Genomic DNA, 23,875 nt, shown 5'->3' on the forward strand with positions numbered 1-23,875 from the left:
CTAATTTGTAATAAGCTATTATATTTTTTTCATAAATTGTCCTATTCTTCTCTATGTTAATATTATATTATGTAATTTCATTGTAGCTGTAATTTTACTTTTAGTTCCTACATGAATGGAATACATCAAATTTGATGACACTCAATTTAAGCAAAAGTAACTACCAAATATTTTCACTTGGTAAAAAAGAAAGAGAATTCAATATCCAATACAATGGCCAACACCTTCCTGGGACTTATGAATCCAAATATCTTGGAGTTATTTTCGATAGTAAGTTGACATGGAGCAACCATTTGAAATACATTTCTGAAAAAAGCTCGCAAAAGATTCTCCCTTCTAAAAAGACTAGCAGGAAAGAAATGGGGATGCTCTAGAAATACTTTGAACACTACATACATAATGTTTATACAGCCAGTGCTGACATACTGCGGAGAAATTTTAATTACTTCACCTTTCATAAACGAAATAGAATATGTTCAAAACCAAGCTCTCAGACTCATTACTGGTGGAATCAAAACAACTCCAATAGATTCTATGAGATTCCTCACTAATATTAACAGCATCAAAATGACAATAGAAGAAAAAGCACTGATTCAATATGAAAAACTTATCAGATTACCAGGAAATAATTGGCATTCATACAGTCCTCTATGTAGATTGAAAACTCAAAAAAGTTTCATATCCATTGTTCAAGAATTAAAACAGAAAATCGATATCCCGAATTTAAAAGAAAACTTACAAATTAAACCAAACCCTTTAACTCTATTAAATATAGAATATAATCTAAATTTAACAGAAGAAATACTGAAATCAGAAGTAAACACTGAAATACTGAAACAATTGTCTTTAGAGACAATTAATATTAGGTACCCTCCACAAAACTGGCTTCATTTATACACTGACGGATCCTTCATCTCCAGAGAACAAGGTGCCGGTGCAGGTGTTACGTGCTGTCTCTTCTCACTTTATAGATCTCTTGGATATGGAACAACAAGTTTTGATGGTGAAATCATTGCAATAAGTGAAAGTCTCAGGAATCTTCTATGCCACATCAATAAATTTAAGAATGTAGTTATATTGTTAGACTCCAAAGCAATAGTCTCTAAACACACATCTTCATCTCAAACAGCAGAAATAACTAAAATGCTCTCCCAATTAATGTCACTCAATAAAAGAATTGTATTCCAATGGATACCATCCCATTGTGGAATCCTGGGAAACGAGAATGTGGATGCTTTAGCAAAGAAGGGCAGCACTGCTACTTACAGACCTGTTACTAAATCTACGTATTACTCTGTGAAAAGATTTATTAAATCTACATACTTAGACTTTAACAAACAAAATTTGATAACACAATCTCTAGGGAAAAAATGGAACTCTCTGCATCAAAATCCACAGTTAATTCCCGATTTACCACGAAAATCGTCTGTAGCTGCATTTAGATTGGCAACAGGCCATGATTGTTTGGCCAAACACCTGCATAGAATTGGAATATATCAGTCCCCTAACTGTCCATTGTGCAACTCAAACCAAGAAATGGATTCGGAACACCTCAAAATCTGTGCTTCAATGGCTGACCATGATAATATCTTTGAAAAATATTGGAGTGCAAGAGGTCAAATGACTTTATTGTCAAACGCCTGGCATTAGAAAACAACAACAACTTTTAGTTCCTATTTTATTTTATTTATATACATCATTCCTTTTATAGTCTATTAATAATATATCCGAACTGCAACCGAACACGAGCACTGCTGCTCATTTGGTCTTCAAATTTTATTATTATTATTATTGTATCCTCTTGTTTATATTGATGTGTTATTTTATTTCTATTTCTAATGTTGTAATTATATTCTGTAGTCTGATGTATTATTCTGTATGTTTTGTTCTGTATTATTATATAAATACATTTTGTTCTAAAAATAGAAAGAAAAAAAATTAAATTTAAAATGAATTCAGTGGCAGATTCTGTGATTTCAGGGACATGGAGAATGATCTTGCACTGTTTGTCAACCCTTTTTCTGTAGATGTAACCAGTTCAAGAATTAACTTGCAATGTGAACTTCATTCATTCATTTAGTGTTCTGCCCAAGGGCAGGTCTTTCATTGCAAACTCAGCTTTCTCCAATCTTTCCTATTTTCTGTCTTCCTTTTTGTTTCCTCATATGATCCATATATCTTAATGTCTATAATTTTGTTATTTCTTCTGCCTCGAACTCTTTTCCCATTCACTATTCCTCTCAGTGCATCCTTATTGACCTACAGACTTAGTGACGAAAATCAACTGCAAAGATTTAGTGAGTAGGAATTTATTTGCACAATTGTGTAAAGTGAAATATAAGCATCTGAGAGATTTTGCTGCCTCTCTTACAGAAATATCTAGTTCCACATATGTTTGTGAACAATTCTTTTCTAGAATGAATGCTGCTAAATCGAAACCAAGATCCTTTCTTTCAGATGATTATTTTTCGGCACAGCTGTTACAGACATTACTCCATATTTTGAATGTATAACCAAAGATTCAGATCAAGACGATTAATTTTCCTACTTCTGTTTTGTATTATTTATGTTTGCGCAAGGGAAAATTCAAATACCAATTCAACAAACTACAGTAAACTTCTGTTTGTATGTAATAAATGACAGTTCCCACTGTATGTAATAAATGACAGTTCACTAGTGTGCAATGTTATATTGCCTATATTGATGTACTTCGAATGGATTGTATCTGTTTTTCTGCACTTTATATGTTTGTTGCTTTAATTTTGCTCACTAGTGTAGTAGAGCAGGAAATGAATATTCTACTCTCTCAGACAATCACTATGGATTTGGCGCAAATTGTTTTCTGCCCACCCCTGCTCTATATGCATTTTTGGATTCGCCCATATGTGCTACATACCCTGACCATCTCAAACGTCTGGATTTATTGTTCCTAATTATGTCAGATGAAGAATACAATGTGTGCAGTTCTGCGTTGTGTAACTTTCTCCATTCTCCTGTAACGTCATCTCTCTTAGCCCCAAATATTTTCCTAAGAACCTTATTCTCAAATAAAAATAATATATTTATATAATATAATATAATATAAAAAGAATTGTGTTTGCTTCAATGTATTTAGAGATGTAATACATGCTCAGAGTCACTGTAAGGCCTTGAAGTTATAGCTTGAATAAAATCTTAAACCATGGTAAGATTCTTGTAAATAAAGTAACATCCACAAACTCTAGTGGTTTAAATAGCTGTTACAGATATTGCTGCCAGTTGGTTATATTTCATTATACAATGCGACATGTTAGATGCATAAAGCATTAACTTTCCATGCCAGAAACCTAGATTCAAATCCCAGTAAGTTGAAACAGAATTTGCTGTAATAGGATGGTATTTAGAAGGAGATTTTTACAGGCTACTTCCATTTCTACATTTCTTCAACAATCACCATGACCATCATTATGCAATATATATAAATTCACTTTCACATATTGAACTGTCAACAAAATCTAAGACTACAGTATGATGTAGAGGAGCTTTGGTACATTATTCTGAAAGGGCATGCTTGAGTTAGCAATAATCAATGAAGCAGTCATAGCTGAAGAAGGGAAGAAGCAGACTGTTAACTTACTGCAGAAAATGAGCTCTTTTCCTCTCTCCTTTTTTGGGCTGCTTTTGCCAAATACTTCTCAATGTCCTCTCTTCTCTGCTTAAGTGCTAAGAGAGCTGGAGGATAAACCTAGAAACATCATATTTATTTAAATATAAGGCAGAGCTTCATTTACAGATATATGTCACTGCACAGGAATTCACTGTAGCTGATACAACACCATTAAAACTGATTAAAACAACTCCACTAGGAATACTAGAGATTTTGCATGAATAGAAAGGTGGCATTCTTGTCATGGCAGATAATTGGCATGACCATACGTGCATTATCTACAATCATTTGGGGTAACTTTGTACCACTTCTGTCATTTTTTGTACTTACCTAAAATTGATGTTTAAAAATAAATTATTTCAGACAACTACTTAGATTATGAGTTGAGACACAATAATATGGAAAATCATATTTTATATAGGGGAAAATTTGACAGTTAATGATTGTACAAAGTTACATGGTTAATTCGAGTAAATTTGTACCACATATGTTTTCTTACGAAATTCAATTGTCGATATTCCCTTTCAAATTCAAGATAACTTTTGACCTACAATAAGAAAATACGTGAAATTCTATTTCGTATGAAGTCGCAAAAAAAAATTTATTGAAAATGTAGAACATTTACTATAACAATAAAACATACTAGCACTACAACAGAAAATATAAACACAATTTTAACATTAGTAAGATAAGTATAGACTGTATATTTCAATTTTAACATTGTATTACAACTTGCTTATCGGATAAATCATACAACATGAAATTACAATTTTATGTGTTTATTACCTATATGAAGTGTGTTTCAGATCACTCTTATCAGCCTTTTTTCTCGAAAACTATATGATACTGGTTGTTCATAAAAAAATTTTGATAATAAAAACCTATGTAAAGAATCGATTGGCGATAGTACCATTTCCCATAACAAACCAGAAACTTTGAAATTTCAAATTAGAAGGTCACTGAAGGTACAATTGGAATACTTTTAAAAATAACAACTTTTACTGAAACCTTTTTTTTTCTAACTTTTATTCTTTACTCACAATATTTAATGTTATTTAATAAACAAATTAATTATGTTTATTTATAATCATATTTAAATGCATATAATAGAATCAACATATCATGCAACTTTGTACCGGTACAAAGTAACCCTGAAATCGAACCAGAACAGCATTGTCGGACTAATTTTATAATTTTCAAGACATAGGATTATATATCACACGAGGTTATTATTGTATTTTAAAGAAGAGAGAATAAGCATTAACTTTCACAATAATTGTAATGGTAATATAAAATTATGTAGTTACAATATATAAAGTTGAAAATCGTTTATAAACCAGCTACTAAAAACAGAATGCAATATTTAACCATGTTGAGCCTTAAATATTCTTCAGGGACCGGATATAATAGATAGAAAGCAAAGCATAGAGATCGTAGGTTATAGGGATGACCTCAGTCCAAAGACATCACACTTAGGAAATGTGAAATTAAATCTTCTAGTAAAATTGGGAAGTGGTACAAAGTTACCCCAAATTACTGTACATTCATTATTCATTTCAAAATTGTATCATTTCATTTCATTTCATATCTGACTCGCTTTTTCAAACTCAACATTCCTCTGTCCAATGTTGTAGGGGATCTATCTGCGCTTGCTAAAAATCTTGATAAAGAAGATCATGGGGTGGGGGGGGGGTGCAGGAAACAGCCTGGACAGGAACCTCAATTATTCAACTGATTGAGATATATACAACACTGCATAGAGGAGTGGCCATATAAATGTGGGTTTTGTGAACCTTTTCCAGAGGCATGACAAGCCATGGATGAATAGGAGGGTTAGGCCCATTACACACTTGAAGAGATCTCTCTAGCGAGGAATGTGTTGCGAGAAAGAGGTGAAGAGTCTTCCTCCACACACTTAGCGAGTTATCACTATCACAGATCACACCTCGCTATGATTATCTATGCACTGCCTTCATGCAGAGAGTAATTTTCTGATTATAGTAATCATTCGTTGGAGGAAATATTGCAGGTAATGTATTTACGCATATTGCCCTACTTAAAATATAACTTGTACGTATATTGTATTTTACAAATTATGTACAAATGCTACTATGTTGAATCTGAATCTTCAGATGATGAGGAAATGGAGTTATATGAACATATTTTGTTAATGAAAAGAAAAAGTAGGCCTAAAATTAAAACCAGAAATATCTGGAAATCACATTGTATCTCACGAAGATAAGGGCGAGTTTCGGTCACTGATTTCGATTTGGATGATGATACATTTAGGCATTATTTCTGGTTAAGTAGACCTCAGTTTTTTGCCATTCATGATATGATAGAACATTCTTTGCTATGTTCTGATTAAAATTATGTAAACTGTTAAGACATATAGATTATTTCAAATGTTATAATTAATATTATTAAATCTCATCAAAATGAAATATAGCCCTATTTATTTTCTCAAGGTTTCTTCTTTAAGTTTCGTGTTTTTATAGTTTTCATCCCGTGTAGCCTATCATATAAATAGGCCTACGGGTGACATCGTACAAGTTCGAAAGTTTCTGACTGCAATTATCAGCCGTCTATTCTCATTGTCAATAAAAACAATACAATTCATCGTCACCTGTGATATTACTTCTTCATCTTTTTCTACATTTAGTCGTCATAAAGAGTATAAATGTCAAACATCTTTGATAGATGTGTCAAGAAAATTCGCTGAGCTACGGATTTCAGTGAGAAACTCGCTCGAGGTTTTTGCCTCGAATGAGAATCTCATCCAGTGTGTGGACGTCCATTTGAATCCATATTCTCAATCTTTGAATTTTCTCGCAACACATTTCTCACTAGCGAGTTCTCTTCAAGTGTGTAATGGGCCTTAACCCATTATATCCCAGTAGCAACTAAAGTTGCCAAGGCAAAAAAGCTTTATTGATTGGTCAGTTGTAAATTTGTTCATTGTTCACAACAATTGGTGTAAAGATTCAACTATCCTCCTCTAGTTCGAGTTGAGTTTTATCACATCCGTTCATTATGTCGTCAGTACAGAAGAAATTAATAAGGAGTGCACACACAAGATTCTGGACTGCTACACATTCCTTCAGTAATGTAAGTAAAATTATATCTAAAAATTGCTGCACAACAATTTCAATTACATAAATCTAATAAGAATATGTGCAATTTTATTGTACTAACAGGTTTTTAATTTACAACTTATCACAATTTCATTAGACTGGTTTGAATTTGTATGGCAACTTTAGTTGCCAGTGGGCACTTACGATTATTTTTTTATTCATTTTACATATTCTTCAAAATTTTACCATTGCTAACTCCGAAAACGAACAATGACATAATATCAATTTATTATAGCAATTCTTTTCTTCACTACTGACTAGTTCGTAGTTCGATTCCGTGCTGTAGTACATTTTTATTTACGTAATATCTGGTAATAATATATCTGATTTTCATCTGTTATTGTATTATCGTTATGTAAATAGGCTAACTGTAGGTATAGAGGTTTTATACATTTATTATAAAATAATTGGAATAAAATTTGAAGCTAACTACTTCAAATCTAAAATGGAGCAAAGACAGCAAAGCGGCAGACTTCAAAATCGAGGAAAGGAGTCCTGATATTCGACGCAACGCTGAAGATCTATTTAGAGAAACAGTAAAATCTCCTTTAGATGCTCTCAGAACCTTTTTCTCTACAGAATTACTTGACCTTATAGTTATGGAAACCAATAGATATGTGGCGGAGCATCTTATGCATAATTTGAATGCCTGAAGAGAAGAGATTCTTACTCTAATCGGTATTCTACTTCTGTCTGGGTACCACAAACTGCCATCAAGAAGGCTTTACTGTAGAAGCAAACTGGATGTTCATGTGCCAATAGTTTCAGAATTTATGCGACGCAACCGATTTGATGAACTACTGAGATTCCTTCACCTGATCAATAATGACGGATTAGATGGTCTTGATTCTCTCTATAAAGTGAGACAACTCTTCCATATACTGAACGCTTCCTTCAAACAGATGTCTCCTGGCAAATGTGTAAGTATTGATGAAAGTATGATTCCATATTATGGACATCAATTCATAAGGGAAACGCCTGTGCGCTTCGGATGCGAATTGTGGGTTGCTGCTTATCCATCTGGGTTTATCTTTCATGCTGAACCATATTGTGGAAGTTCAACTCGCCTTCCTGAAACAGGTCTTGGCCAAGGAAGTAATGTTGCTTTGGGAGTGGTTGCTCATGTGCAGTTACCACAAGGAATATAACTCTACTTCGATAATCTCTTCACAACTGTTGGACTGATGCAAGGACTTACTAACAGAAGTCTCGGAGCCACTGGAACTCTACGGGAAAACAGAATCACTGACTCAATGAATCTGCCTGAAAAAAAGTCAGGAAGAAAGTGTCCCGAGGTGAAATGGCATCCTCTACTTGCAACGATTTGCTGGTAGTCCGATGGAATAACAACAGTGTCGTTACAGTTCTCCTGTTGATCCCATGAGAAAGGCAAGCAGATATTCCAGAGCTGATAGGAAGAAAATTTCTGTCAACGTTCCAGGACCTGTAGCGCAGTATAATACCAACATGGGTGGTGTTGATATTGGTGATTAGTTTATAGCTACTTACGTTACAGCATCCATACTAGGAAATGATGGTAGCCATATTTCCGATGGGCAGTGGCTGTAACTTGTGTTCAAGGAACGAGCAAATACTGAGTAACTTTCGGTGGTGGACCCCGGACTCATTTCACCGGCATTATAACCTTCATTTCATTCAGACGTTAAATGACCTAGATGTTGATACAGCGTCGTAAAATAACCCAATAAAATAAATAAGTGTTCAAGGATGGCTTCTGTATCGTAGAATACAAACATCAATGCGTCATTCATCTCCTGAAGTCATATGGTTGTACAGCAAACTCACCAGGAATCCGTCGCTCCTTATCATTTTCCGCAATACTGGATGAAGTGCGTAAGGACGATAAAGGCCATATAGTCGAGAAAGGTCTATCCAAGTATCGAAGATGTCATATATGTGGTTCTCGTACAAAATTCGTTTGCAATAAGAGATGCTGCGCTTCACCCTGATTCGTGTTTCAGAACATTTCATGATGCATAAGGACTATTTTGTATTGAATAAAATCGACATTTCCCTTATATCTGACAGAAAAATTATGGACAGAGTGTAAAGTAATAGTCTAAAGTTATGTAGTGTGTGTAAATTTCTAAGTGCTAAATAAAGCAAAAGTTTTTTATTGAAGTAAGATGCATTTATTTCACAATAACAAAATATTAGACACGTAAGTGCCCAGTGGCAACTAAGTTGCCAGCCTAAAATGGACCTTTAGGTTGCAGGTACATGAATGAAATAAAATTATAATGATTAGGGTTCTTCCAGGATTACATAACAGAAATATGACGCCAAAATCTCACACAGGGAATTACGGGCATTAATGGGTTAAGAGTGTAAATCTGTGCATTGACTTGCCTCAGTTGGAGAGGGATATGGCCCACATTAATATTATAGACACATCCTCCATTGTAAGAGAGGAATAAACTAATCATGGACTGCATTTGAATTCTCGAGGAAAGGACTCGTTAACTCGTCTCATTGTTGACAGTCTCCAGTATGATCATGACAAGTGTGACAATAAAATGCCTGTTGTAATCAGTCATAGGCCTTGTCCTTTTTTAGGATGATTGGTTCTCAGTCAATAAATTAGTATTAAATTGTAACAAAACTAGCATAATCCAATTTAAATCCTATCAAAATTCAACCTCGTAAATATCAAACCCAATAATTAATAACAGGTTCCTAATAGAAACAACAACCACCAAATTTCTTGGCTTACAAATCGATGTGTTAAATTGGAAAAATCATATTAAAGAAATTACCCCCAAACTAAATTCAGCATGTTTTGCTATTAGATCTATGCAAGAGATAATAAATATCAATACCTTAAAAACAATATACTTCGCATACTTCCACTTGGTAATGAATTTTGGAATAATATTCTGGGGAAATTCCACAGATAGTAACAGTATATTCTTACAACAAAAAAGAGTACTTAGAATAATAGTAGGTGCCAAATGTAGGGAATCGTGTAGGACTATTTTAAAAAAACTATAAATAAAGCCCAAGGCTTATGAGTATATTTTTTCACTAATAATCTTCCTCGTATGTAATTGTGAAAACTTTGTAACTAATTCAACAGTTCATAGCATAAATACGCATCAAAAAATGACTTTCATACATCAGCAAGTCTATCATGCTATCAAAAAGGAGTGCGTTATATGGCAGTAAAATTTTTTAATAGCCTCCCTTTGGATATAGGAAATGAAACACAAAACATAAGATTATTTAGGGCCAAATTAAAGAAATACATAATTTCTCAAGCCTTCTATTCTATAGGTGAATTCATGACATTCAACAATTCTTCATGAATATTTCTGTGTTCTATTAAGTATTGATAGTAATTGTGTTCTACTAGTAGACTATATTGTAAAACTCTTCTATATATATTTCAACTGGACTGTGACTATAATTAAGACTTTATAGTAGGCCTACTATTAGAATTTTTTTTTTTTCGTTTGACATGTTTCATATTCTAGCTGTGATGCAATGTACAAATACCATTGAATGTAAATAAATAGATTACAATAAAATACAAAATCAAAATTGGTATTAATTTACAGTAGGCCTAATTCCTTTGGGAATAAAAAAGTCAAAATGGGAGCAATTGGGTACAGTGAAGCCACAAGATATTTTTTATCACTGTGTGTCATACATCCATGTAGGCATTATTATTATTATTATTATTATTATTATTATTATTATTATTATTTGAGATGGGCAAGGCATGTAGCACATATGGACGAATCCAGAAATACTATAGAGTGTTAGTTGGGACGTCAGAAGGAAAAAGACCTTTGGGGAGGCCGAAACATAGATGGGAGGAATTCAGCCTTCGAAGTTACATTTATCACAAATAACTTAGCACTTGTAGTCTGCAGAGTTAGCTCTGTGGTAGTTTGTCGCCTCCAGACTAGCCAGCCCAGGTTCGATTTCTGGCAGGGTTAGGAATTTTAATGTAAAATTTCTACCTCAGGACCAGGAGAGATGGTGGTGCACAACTTCTAATCACTAAATTGTGCACCAATACACCTGGATTAAATCCCAAATCTCTCCGCAGTGCATATGAAGAAAAGGCATATGTCACTGTTGATAGTGATTGGTCCGTCGGATGAGGACGTTAAGCCTGGTGGCCCCCTTGGTACTATTCTACAGGAATAGGCTATGTGCCGGCACTGGGTTTTCCCTTTTCTCTTCCTCACCTTATAACTGAAAAAAGGGAAGTTGTTACTTTTTTTTTTAAATTCAGCCTTATCACAAATAACTTAGCACTTGTAGTCCGCCGAGTTAGCTCTGTGGTAGTGTGTCGTCTCCAGACTAGCCAGCCCAGGTTCGATTCCCGGCAGGGTCAGAAATTTTAATGTAAAATTTCTACCTCAGGACCAGGAGAGATGGTGGTGCACAACTTCTAATCACTAAATTGTGCAGCAATATGCCGGGTTAAATCCCAAATCTCTCTGCAGTGCATATGAAGAAAAGACATATGTCACTGTTGATAGTGATTCATCTGTCAGATGAGGACGTTAAGCCTGGCGGCCCCTTTGGTGCTATTCGACAGGAGTAGGCTACATCCCGGCACCGGGTTTCCCCTTCTCTCTTCCTCACCCATTCCCTACACTACTCTTACACATACACTTACCCTAGTACACGACATAACTCTTCAGAGATACAGATCATGCATAACATGGCCTGCCAAACTGGTGTCCAACTTTAAAATGGTTCACAGTCCTGCCATCTTATCTGCAGTATGTGGAACCCGAATCACGCAAGTGAAGTGGGTAGGCATTAGACACACACTTAGCACTTGTTTAGATATTCTTCAGTTATAAGGAAGTGCCTCATTCCAGATCATTTCCTCAATTCATATCCAGCTTCTTGCTCTTCCGATCTGTGTGTTTTCTTTGGAAAGGGGGGGTGAATGGGAGGATTTGAAATACAAGGTATATAAAAGTAATTCACGCACATTAGGAGGTCTCAAGACTAAATACAGTAACAGATTAGAGATCTGTTTGCTGAATTTAAGGGAGTGAATGTGTTCAAGCACCAGAACAGTGAGGCTGTAATTTCCATTATCTCTCATGAGACAAGTTTTTTTTAGTTATTTAACGTTGCTGCATCAACTATTAGGCTATTTAGCGTCGATGTAATTGGTGTTGGTGAGATGAGGCGGAGGATTCACCATAGATTACCTGACATTCGCTTTACAGTTGGAGAAAACCTCTGAAAAAACCCAACCAGATAATCAGCCCAAGCAGGAATCGAACTCACGCCCAAGCGCAGCTCTGAATCAGAAGTAAAATTTACAGTTATATCTATGGTAGACCTCATTTCCCTGGAAGATTGCTGCATAGTCGGTGCAAGCGATTTTGGCAAATGTTATTTTTTTTTTAATTATGGTTTATTTAACGACACTCACAACTGCTGAGGTTATATCAGCGTCGCTTGTGTGCCAGAATTTTGTCCCCCAGGAGTTCTTTTACATCTCAGTAAATCTACTTACATGAGCCTGTAGCATTTAAGCACACTTAAATGCCATTGACCCGGGCCAGGATCGAACACGCACCCTCGAGCACAGAAGGCCAGTCCCAAAGTGTGTGTGTAATAAAAGTTTACTACACAAACACTTTACTAACTAACTAAGAGTAAGTAAACAAATAGTAAACAAAATTGTTAGGGAGCATATTTGCATTAAGTTTAAGCTTCTTTATGTAAGTTGCCTTCAAATTGTTTTTACTAAGTTATTACAGAAATAGCTACAAAATACACTATTCACGTGACAATATTCTTATAAATCAATCCGTCTTGGCCTCGCAATATTTCTCTGAAGAATTAACTTCACTTAACAATTGTTTATTTTGAAGAATAATGTATGAAAAGCAACACAATCCTCACTGAAGAATGATTTTACAACAAACATTGATTTTACTGTTTTTACAGACAATTAATTTTTTTCACCAGTCCATAGAGCGTTCACACGAGAAAATAATCTTTCGACACAGGCATTTGTTCCAGGGATATACATAATGAACTCCACTACCCTCTTCAAATTTGAGATTTCTCCTTCAGTACTTTTAAAAAGATCCAATCAGACTTCCTCTAAACATTTGGTGTTCCCATCACTCACCTTGAGAAATTAATAACTCACAATAATTGTTTCATAATAGCCCATCTACAATGCAATGATGAAGTGCAATGTTTGTAATTTGTAGTGTAGAATAGGCATTGTAACTTTTCCATTTTTTTCTCAGTTTACAACTCTAAAATACGGGACGGAAAGCTGTCCCGAAGACTTTTCTCGGGACAACGGGATGCATTAGCGAAAAATGGGATGATCCTGTATTTTACGGGATGTCTGGAAACCCTAATCTGAACTTAAGAGCAAGTTACCAGTGCAAGGTCGATTGATGTCTCATAATCAGTAACAGACTGCAGAGAATGTGGGTGAATCATATGAGTAAATATACAGCACCAACTAGTCATGGACAGTCACTTCCAAAACCTGTATACATATCACTGACTACAAAGCTATATGTTGTCCCTATATATCACTTAGTACAAATAGTAACTATAGATAAATCTTTCATTAGCTCACTATTGTCACAAGATTCGTCATTACTATATTTCGTTATAACTAACTTGAATGAAAATTCTTTCTATGGTCTTTTCTATAATGACATTTTTTTCACAATACTTATTTATGGCTATTAAGGAACCCAGGGTTCATTACCGTCCTCACATAAGCCTGCCATCGGTCCCTATCCTGAGCAAGATTATTCCTTTCCCTAGCATCATATCCCATCTCCCTTAAATCCATTTTAATATTATCCTCCCACCTACATCTCGGCCTCCCAACTAACACACTATATGCATTTCTGAATTCGCCCATATGTGCTACATGCCCTGCCTACCTTAAATGTCTGGATTTAATGTCCCTAATTATGTCGGGTAAAGAATACAATGTGTCCAGTTCTGTGTTGTGTAACTTTCTCCATTCTCCTGTAACTTCATCCCTCTTAGCCCCAAATATTTTTCTAAGCACCTTATTCTCAAACACCCTTAACCTCTGTTCCTCTCGCAAAGTGAGAGTCCAAGTTTCACAACCATAAAGACCAACCGGTAATATAACTGTTTTATAAATTCTTACTTTCAACTTTTTTTAGAGCAGACTGGATGATAAAAGCTTCTCAACCGAATAACAGGCATTTCCCATATTTATTCTGCGTTCAATTTCCGAGTGTCATTTATATTTGTTACTGTTGCTCCAAGATATTTGAATTTTTCCACCTCTTCAAAGGATAAATTTCCAATTTTTATATTTTCATTTCGTACAATATTCTGGTCACGAGACATAATCATATACTTTGTCTTTTCGAGATTTACTTCCAAACCTATCTCTCTACTTGCTTCAAGTAAAATTCCTGTTTTTTCCCTAATCGTTTGTGGATTTTCTCCTAAAACATATACTTTGTCTTTTCGGGATTTACTTCCAAACCATCTCTACTTGCTTCAAGTAAAATTCCTGTGTTTTCCCTAATCATTTGTGAATTTTCTCCTAACATATTCATGTTATCCGCATAGACAAGCAGCTGATGTAACCCATTCAATTCCAAACACTCTCTGTTATCCTGGTCTTTCCTAAAGGCATATTCTAGAGCAAAATTAAAAAGTAAAGGTGATAGTGCTTCTCCTTGCTTTAGCCCGCAGTGAATTGGAAAAGCATCTGACAGAAACTGATCTATATGGACTCTGCTGTATGTTTCGAACTAGTTTCTTGGGGATACCAAATTCAATAAGAATATCATATAAAACTTCTCTCTTAACCAAGTCATGTGCCTTTTTTAAATCTATGAATAACTGATGTACCCTTATACTCCCACTTTTTCTCCAATATCTCTCAATACAAAAAATCTGTTCAGTAGTCGATCTATTATGCCTAAAACCACACTGATGATCCCCAATGATTTCATCTACATATGGAGTTTATCTTCTCAAAAGAATATTGGACAAAATTTTGTATGTCAATAAAAGTGATATTCCTCGAAAGTTACTACAGTTAGGCTTGTCTCCCTTCTTAAAGATAGGTACAATATTATGGACTCCTTCCATTGTTTTGGTACAATTTCCTTTTACTAAATAGGAAGTACAAGCTTATAAATTTCACGAGATAATGCGCTTCCACCCTCTTGTATTAATTCTGCTGGAATTTGAATGATACCTGGAGACATGTAGTTATTCAGATTTTCTATCGCAATTTCAACTTCAGAAAGTGTGGTTCAGGTATAAATGGCTCAGCAGTTTGTATATGAATTTGCGGTTATACAATGAATATAAGTAAATCTTTTTAGTTAAAGTAGTTAAAAGTTTTTTGGAGGTTATTTTATTATTTTTGGGTGAAATCTTAATATTTACTATGACTTTATTTTGTTTGAGGCTATGAAATCTTTTGTTTTAAACTAGGATTAGATACCCTATTATTTTAGATATAAATTATTTTTAACTTGAGTAGTATTAGTTAGGGTCTTGAAACTTAAAGAATTTGGCGGTATTTTAGTCTTTTTAGAGGAATCTGTCCCTTAATCGATAGTCCGCATTGAACCTTACCAAGATTAATATATGTATACCGCCGTTATAATGAAAATCTTTTTAGGGTTAATGAAATTTTCTTAATTTAATTTTATGAATTATTTCAGGTCAAGGTGCAGTTTACGAGTATGTCATTTCTATTTGACCTATGACTAATGTACATAGGCCAAGTAAGTCACCATTCTCATCCTTGATCACGTTTACTTTGCCTGATATCCATTCTTAAATTCCTTTATGCCCCTATATAAATCTCTAATGTTTTTATTCTCGCTATTTGTTTCTATAGGTCTCGCAAGTACAGATTACCGACAAAAGGAATGCGAATCGAACACTGCAATAAGGAAAAGCGGGCGAGAGGAAAGGTCACGAGATAACTTGAATGATATTCGAGAGTAGTCGGAAGAAAAATAACATTGATAGAATCAGTCTGGCATTATGATAGTTACATTACGACTTTAGTTTGTTCTATTGCATGTAAATACGTGTCTTGTATCACACGGTATTATTATTTCATTCGTAAACATATGTTGTGTGTTTAATTAGCTTCGAATTTTTCTCTTGCTACGTTCTTTATTTCCACAGCAATGTCCTCATTTGTTCATCTTCTTGGAAGAGACAGTACTTCCATCGGCTCGCTCCTCTCCCCTCTCGGCTTGCCTACATACACACATCAAAACAGACGGCAACGCCACCATTGGTTTTCGGTAATCATTTCTTGCGCGAGCTATACCTCATTCAATTTTTCCTTCAAGCAATCTCTCTTTTTATTCCTAAGGGTATGACTTGCTTCCTGTCTTGCATTGAAATAGTTGTCTTCAATAACCTCAATTGGATCCTGTAAGAATTTCAATTTTGCCTGTTTCCTTCTTTCTACTACCATGGAACAATCTTCATCAAACCACGGTTTCTTTTTGTTGGTTTCATAATAACCTATGTTCTGTTCAGCTGCAATTTTGATGTTATCTCGAAGCCACTGACACAGCTCTGTCGGCTAAGGCGCTTGCTTGTCGATGCAGAGTTGCGCTTGGGCTGATTGGGTTTTTCCGAGGTTTTTCCCAATTGTAACGCAAATGTCAGGTAATCTATGGCGAATCCTCGGCCTCATCTCGCCAAATATCATCTATCACCAATTCCATCGACGCTAAATAACCTCGTAGTTGATACAGCGTCGTTAAATAACCAAATAAATAAATATTATCTCGGATATTTTCCCACACGCTGTTAACATCTAACTCTTCGTCAAATTCGTCGGAACTTTCTAAAACGGCAAACCTATTTGAAATCTCGACCTGATAATGTTGGTTAGTTTTCTCGTCCTTTAATTTCAGAATATTGAATGTTCTAATATTAACTTGTTGCTCTACTTCGCTATTGATGGTCTTTCTCTTGGTTCTCCAATTACCAAATAATGGTCAGAATTACAGTCTGCCCCCTGAAGGTTCGAATGTCTACTATACTAGTATATTTTCGTTTATCTATTTAACTATCAAGATGTGATCTATTTGGTTGTGTGTTAATCCATCTGGAGAAGTTCAAGTATATTTATGTATATCTTTATGGGGAAATGTTGTACTTTTGACAATTAAATTTTTTGACGAGGCAAAGTTGACTAACCTAACTCCATTATCGTTACTAGTTACATGTAGGCTTTCTTTTCCAATAGTCGGTTTTTTCATAATAACATTATTCAAATTCAGAAATATCGCAAAATATATTTTCCCATTGTTCATGGCCGATTTCTTCGAATCTCCAGGGACATAGGTGTTCAGTGTCACTTAAGCTGGTGTTCTTGCTTTCTGTGCAGGTCTTAACATTCGCCCAGATTAAGTTACAAGGTTTAGCTCTATGTGGTGAAAGATGGAGAGCAGTATGAATGTGTACTAGTGGTATTTGATCTATTAAATATATTTTTCTTGGTAGTTTATTTGCTTTCATTGTATAATAATTTTGTTTTTATGACTTTGAAGTCTAAAGAAGTTGTTTTTTCTTAGTCGGTTTTTATATTTTTTTTATTAGGGAAGTAGTTGTAGGTGTAGATATCATTATTTGAATGTTATAACAGGGAGCAACATCAAAGACCAGGCTAGAGTTGGATGGTAAATTTGGTGTTAACCTTAATGTAAGCCAGTTTACTTAAGTTTCTAAAATTTACTTCATCATGAACATCTCCAGTGTTTTGTTTTGATCTGTATATAAGCAGGGCGTATTGAATGAAACCGTTTCTTCCTCAGGCAGAAATCAGTGGTGTCACATTCAGACTGGTTCACCCAAACCGGTTTTTTTAATTTCTCACATTCCTGTAACAAACTACTGAAATTTCTCCCAATTCTTTCCCCCATCCCAGAAATGAAAAATTACTTACAAATTTTGTGAGTACAATATATCTCTGAATGATTTCCAATATTTGGTCAATGAATGCAATTTTCCGAAGGCTGAAGTTCCCAAAACCATTAAAGAGGCAAGAAAAAACATAAAAGTAACTGCTGTGAATTCTGCAATAGTAGCTCATTTCATGACTGTATGGTTAATAGGAAAACCTCTGGAGTAATGGGATACAATACCATTGTGCAATTATAATTATGCCGAAGACATCATCAATCATCCAGTTGGGTTAAGAAGAAAGGTAACCCAAATATCTAAAACATTGACTAGCCTTATTGTCTCATCTTTAATTTTTTTTCAGTGATTAGTAAGCTTTTCTAGTAAATTATTACAGTATTTGCAAGTTGCCTGAATTTATCTTCATCATTGTAACATTATCATTTACATAATAATAATAATAATAATAATAATAATAATAATAATAATAACAACCACAGAATAGGTTGTTAAATATTTTGAATGACAACACTGGGCTAACAATAATGAAACATTCTCCTTTTCATATACTGTATTTACCCGATTATAATACACACTTCTTCTTCTTCTTTTTTTTGACAAAATGTCGTCTTGAAAACTGGAATGCGTATTATATTCGCACAGAAACACTCCCAAGACTAGGAACAAATTTAAATTAATGCTCAATTCATGCTACAAGATGTGGTGGGAAACTGTTGACAGAAACAGCTATTGCAGGTTCGTGTTTTCTCATCTTTTGTGCACTTTTCATTCATAATTTCATATTCATTTTTTATAACAATAATAATTATTAATACGAATATTATTTTTAACTATGGTAATGACTTAATAACACTTTTTTCTTTCATTCCGAGATTTTATGTATACAACTTTTAACAGTAACACGTCAACCTGTTGACCGGAAGTTCTAGTTCAGATATTCCAAATGAGGATGAATGTGATGTATAACTAGAGGTAAGGGTGAATTGGTGTATAACTAGAGGTAAGGGTGAATGTGATGTATAACTAGAGGTAAGGGTGCTTTTATAACCTGTCTTCACAATATAATTTTAATCTTGAGTGATTTTAGCACAGATGCATGTTACTTTCGCCAGTCACTTTTATGGATTTTAGGATAAAAAAAATTGGTGTGCATATTATACTCAAGTAAATAGAGTAGGTGTCAAAAATCCAGCATTACTATCAACACTCCAACTCGGATGCTGTGTATGTATATCTCCTCCTTGTATATATTTGGTTGTCCCCGGCTTTAAACCTTCGAAGGTTAGTGAGATAGGTTTCATGATGTGAACATTTACATAGGTTGGATAAAAAGTTAAGGCAACACTGCTGTCACGTGACGATGGTGCGTTCGAGAGCTGCCAGCTATGTGGACATGAACAAGGACTGTTAGATGAGTTAGTGCAGCCAGTGGCGACAGTACTCTGTCAATCTACTGCAGTGTGTAGAACGTTGACTTTCATAGGGATAGTGTGAGCGCCTTAAGAACACATTTACAAAACTAGAGCAACATTCCTGGATCAAAATTGAAGTGACATGAGGTCGTAGTGCACAAGAATGTTTTCAGGGACTGCATGAAGCATGTGCCGATGCAGCGTTGCCATATCACACAGTGGCACGATGGGTTAAAGCGTTCCGGGAAGGCAGGGATGTCGTTCAGGACAACCCCGTGTGGAGGACAACACAGTTCAACTCCTTGCTTCCCTGTTGGATGCTGATCGCCAATGGACTGCGTGTGAGTTAGCAGTGAAGTCAGAGTATGTCACAAAACTGTGATCCACATTCTGCAAGACATTCTGGGTTACCGCAAAATTACAGGGCATAGGATACACCATGAAATTTCCGAGGTTTAACAATGGCACCGCTATGCAGTTGCACAGGCCTTGTTGGACTGGTACCAAAGGAAAAATGACGACTTTCTTGAACGAATCGTCGTTATGGACGAAACCTGGACTTGCTCATACGAACCAACCAAACTTGAAACGTCAATCAAATGAATGGAAGCATCCAGGTTCTTCTCGTCTGAAGAAAGTGTGCCCTACACAAAGTGCTGTGAAGGTGATGTTTATTGTGGCGTATGACAGTGATGGGGTAATACTGCACCATGCTGTACCTCCAAGGCAGATGGCAAACGTGGACTACTATTGCAGGTTCCTGCAGCACCACCTTCGTCCAGCCGACACTTGGTAGTACAGAATCTCATCATTCTTCATGATAATGCAAGGAGTCACACTGCTGCTGCTGTCAAGGACCTCTTGCACCGCTGGCAATGGGAAATTCTGGAACATCCACCATACTCACCCAATATGAGTCCACGCGATTACGACCTTTCACCAAAGTGAAAGAACCACTGCGAGGGACCCGGTACAATACCAGAGATGAATTTATCCCTGTTATAGGAGGTCAATACGAAACATCAACAAAGATGGATGCGCTGATGGTGTACGATGCCTTCCAAACATTTGGCAAAAGGTAATTAATAAGGGGGGCGACTATATAGAAGGTACGTAAATGTTGTACCCCTGTGCATAAAGCCATGTCATAAATATCGAACTGTTGCCATTACTTTTTATCCAGCCCTAGTATCAAAGGAAAAGTCAATTCCATAACAAGCCAAATTGGCCCAGAGGGTGGCAAGAGGTTAAGGCTTCCACCTTTACAGACAATCGGCATTCAATGGCAGTAGGGAGTCCTATGTGCTTGCTCTTTTACCCCTAAGGAAACACCCCTGGTATTCATTTCTGTTAGAGGCTGAATAGACCCCAGGATCATAGTGCGGCTGGAAGGATTAGATCAATGGAAAAAATTCATGAACCCATTGGAAATGGAACCCGCAACTTTCCGACTTGCAGCATTATGCCTTAACTGTGACACTACCATGCACCCCAAGAACATATATCATGCTTTTTTTTTTATTTATGCTTCTCTATTAGAATTACTTGAAACTTCAAACCACGAACTTTTATAATTGAGGCGTTTCCTGAAATAACAACTTAACATAAGTTGCTTCATTTTTCTGTTTCCAGCATATACTGAATCCTTAGTAACACATCTCCCTCATGACAAAATAGAAACATTTGAATATTGTTCTGCGCAGAGTTGTTATACAAGCTCTAAAATGTTTGATGCTCTACATCTCAAATTCTAGATTTTGTAGTTAAATTCTTATTCCAGAGAACGCCTCAATTATCCTATGGTAAACTGTCACTATTTTGGAACCTGCGTCTTTCACTTTTATAGTCTGTTGATTATTGGGACTATTCCCTTCTATACTTGAATAGCACTTTTAACAGAATCATCTATCTTCGTTATTCTTTTTGAAACAGGATGTTGCCTGGTGTGTTGAATGATCATCCTTTTTTTTAGCCTATTTATTTCTGTCATTTAACACTCTTGAAATCTCATCTTTTGATACTCACTGCTGTACTTTCTGGACTTTAGTGGACTGTACTGTGGTTCATCTGAATGTTTTGTAATGATCACTTGGGCGGAGAGTATAAAGATACAAACAACGCAAAAGAGAGTGTTATCATATGCGATAATGGAGATTCATTCACTGGGCTCTACCTCAAAGACTATATGCCAAAGTCAGTTGAGTTAACTGTATCATGACTGATGAATGAAACACTGTGCAAAAGCAAACATTTAGAGCTGAAATGCTGAAGTATTCAATGCTAATATTGTAGTTAGAATTGCAGCATGTAGAGGATTGTAACTGACAAAAAATGTTTTCACTTAACATTTCTAAAAAATGTACATTATAACAACTATTGTGCCTGCATTTATGGAAAAAGACATATGACGGCTGTCAAAATGCATGAGTGAAGATGTGATATTGCCACTTCACACTTTCCTGACCATTAATCACATCTCCCTCTTGCAGATCACTGTTACTCAGTGTGCAAGGAAACACAAATAGCATATAATTAAATATACCAACAGATGTGAAATTCTCAGTGACCTACCTTATCTAATGCAATCTTGTCACATATACGATGTTGGAAAAGAAATGATATAAATCTATTTGCCCATCATGCATGTTATTCACAAAATGCACCCCCTTTTCCAGGATCATCAAGTTGTAGCTCATGATACACACTAATTTTGTAGCCTTATGTAGTCTTTCTGCCTTATGCATGGAAGAACAAAATATACCAGCTTGCTGGGAAAGCCACCTAATGAACTTTTAGGGGGATTTTCCAAGTAATAAGCAATGCCTTGCAATGTTTCTTCCATCAAACCCTTTTCCCCTTCTGCGAGTCTTATATATAATACTTCGTCTCCCAAAATTATGTAGTAATTTATGGATTGTTTCATGAGCAGGAACCTTCACACGAAATCTTTCTGCAGATAGTCTTCGAACTTGATGAGCCCGACTCTGTACATTAATGAAAATCGTTTATGAACACACATGGCGAAGTGAGGGAAACAAATTACGAAGAATAAGGAATACTGTTCGAGTTTGGAATTCGTCCACAAGAGTGTCACGGCACGAAGTTTTACTCACGCGGTTAAGGATTGGCCGCTGTCATCTGTCACATGGCCATCTCCTACGTGGCGAACCTCAGCCAGAGTGTGATATATGCCATATTCCACTTACGGTGGAACATTTTTTATTGCATTGTAGAAAATATGACAATGTCTGTTGGGGCAATATGGAATTCAGCCGACTCTACGTGACGCTCTTGGAAATGATTTTAATTGTACAAATGCAGTTCTGAGATTTTTATCGAATACAGGACTTGACATGGTGATTTAGTTTATAATGGCCCATTTTACTTATCCTCCAGACCCTTTACATCTGGAGGTTACTTTCGTTTAGTATATGTTTTTAACAAACTTGACATTCGGACCTTTTACATCCCAGCATTTTATAAATGCACCAGATAATTTATTTCTGGTGGCATTTGTTTTATTATTTTATTGTTTCTTTTTAAATACTAGCTAGGGTCTGAGAACTGCTCACTTTTATGTTTTTTATGCAGCACCTTGTTGAAACTGCATTTGTGAACCTCGTTTTAACCATGACAACGCTTTTTAGTTCTTTTACGTATTTTGGTTATTGTATTGTGTTTCTGTTTAGTAAAGGATTTTAGATAAGGGTGCAAATGGCCATAGTACTGTAGCTGACGTGCTCTTTTTAAACCCCACTAACTAACTAACACATGGCGAAGTGCATCAACATTGGTTAAAAACGCAGTAATCATAGGTTATGAAATGACGGTTAAACAGTAACCATGGTCAAAATATAATTTCTGTGCATCATTCATAATCACCGATTACTTAAACATGGTTAGCTGAAACCTCATTTAACCAGCATAAAGTCTATAATGATACACTTTCTACAAAATGACTGAAGGAAAGCATCCATTCCTCTGCAAAGTTAATGGTCAACATATAAAAACGACTGTGCTTACTCCATTCTACATGGAAACGAACGTGTCCTATATTTTCGCATTACATATGTTTGCCTTTGGGCGCTGTTATGTTTGCGAGTTGCATTTCTTTGTTTTTCAGTGTTGTTAGGTTAAAATCGTACAAAATTGAAAATTAAATGAAAAATGATTATATCCCAAGTGAGTTTGAAGTATTGATAGGCTTAATTACTATATTTAAATTTATATGAAAAAGATGGAATATCCATAGAGGAAAAGGATGAAGAAGATTAGTACAAATGTGTATATGGTCTAGGACCCCATTCATACCAGGGAACTATGAATTATCCTAAGATCCATCTATAACCTCTCTTCCTTCAGCCAGTGACATAGAGAAAGAGATACTCGAGTGTTCCCTCTTAAAATACAGAAAATATAAGTTGCAAAGAATTGAAATATAAGCAGCCGGTCCATAGGAGAAATATGACTGTTTGTGTTATTTTAAGTGACCCATTTGTTGCAACAGAAATGACACTGTAGATTTTGATAAACAAAATCCCTCCTGAATTCCTCGTAAGAATTTTCTCTTTCCACTAAAGAAACTTCACACTCACCATCATCTTTATCCAAGTAATTCAAGTACTGTACAATAATATAATCATCTTCGAAATAAAGCACCTGTGAATCTGGCCGCCATTTTGTTTTACTTCACCTATTAATCACTGGATATCTCCTTTAACCACTCGAATATGGCCACTTGGAGA

At 35.4% G+C, this 23,875-nt stretch overlaps 2 protein-coding genes across 3 annotated transcripts in view; one reads left to right on the forward strand and one right to left on the reverse strand.

Moving 5' to 3' along the window:
• The window catches only part of LOC138699871 (CDAN1-interacting nuclease 1), a 314,608-nt gene that overhangs the window by 262,462 nt on the left and 28,271 nt on the right, over positions 1-23,875 (forward strand). The window lies entirely within an intron of this gene.
• The window catches only part of LOC138699935 (centriole, cilia and spindle-associated protein-like), a 67,837-nt gene that overhangs the window by 3,682 nt on the left and 40,280 nt on the right, over positions 1-23,875 (reverse strand). Inside the window, exon 5 of the mRNA XM_069826143.1 lies at positions 3,617-3,724. Coding sequence (XP_069682244.1) covers positions 3,617-3,724 — 108 coding nt within the window. The remainder of the gene's footprint in view (positions 1-3,616; positions 3,725-23,875) is intronic.

The sequence above is a fragment of the Periplaneta americana genome, chromosome 1 (assembly GCF_040183065.1).
Source record: "Periplaneta americana isolate PAMFEO1 chromosome 1, P.americana_PAMFEO1_priV1, whole genome shotgun sequence".
NCBI lineage: Eukaryota > Metazoa > Arthropoda > Insecta > Blattodea > Blattidae > Periplaneta > Periplaneta americana.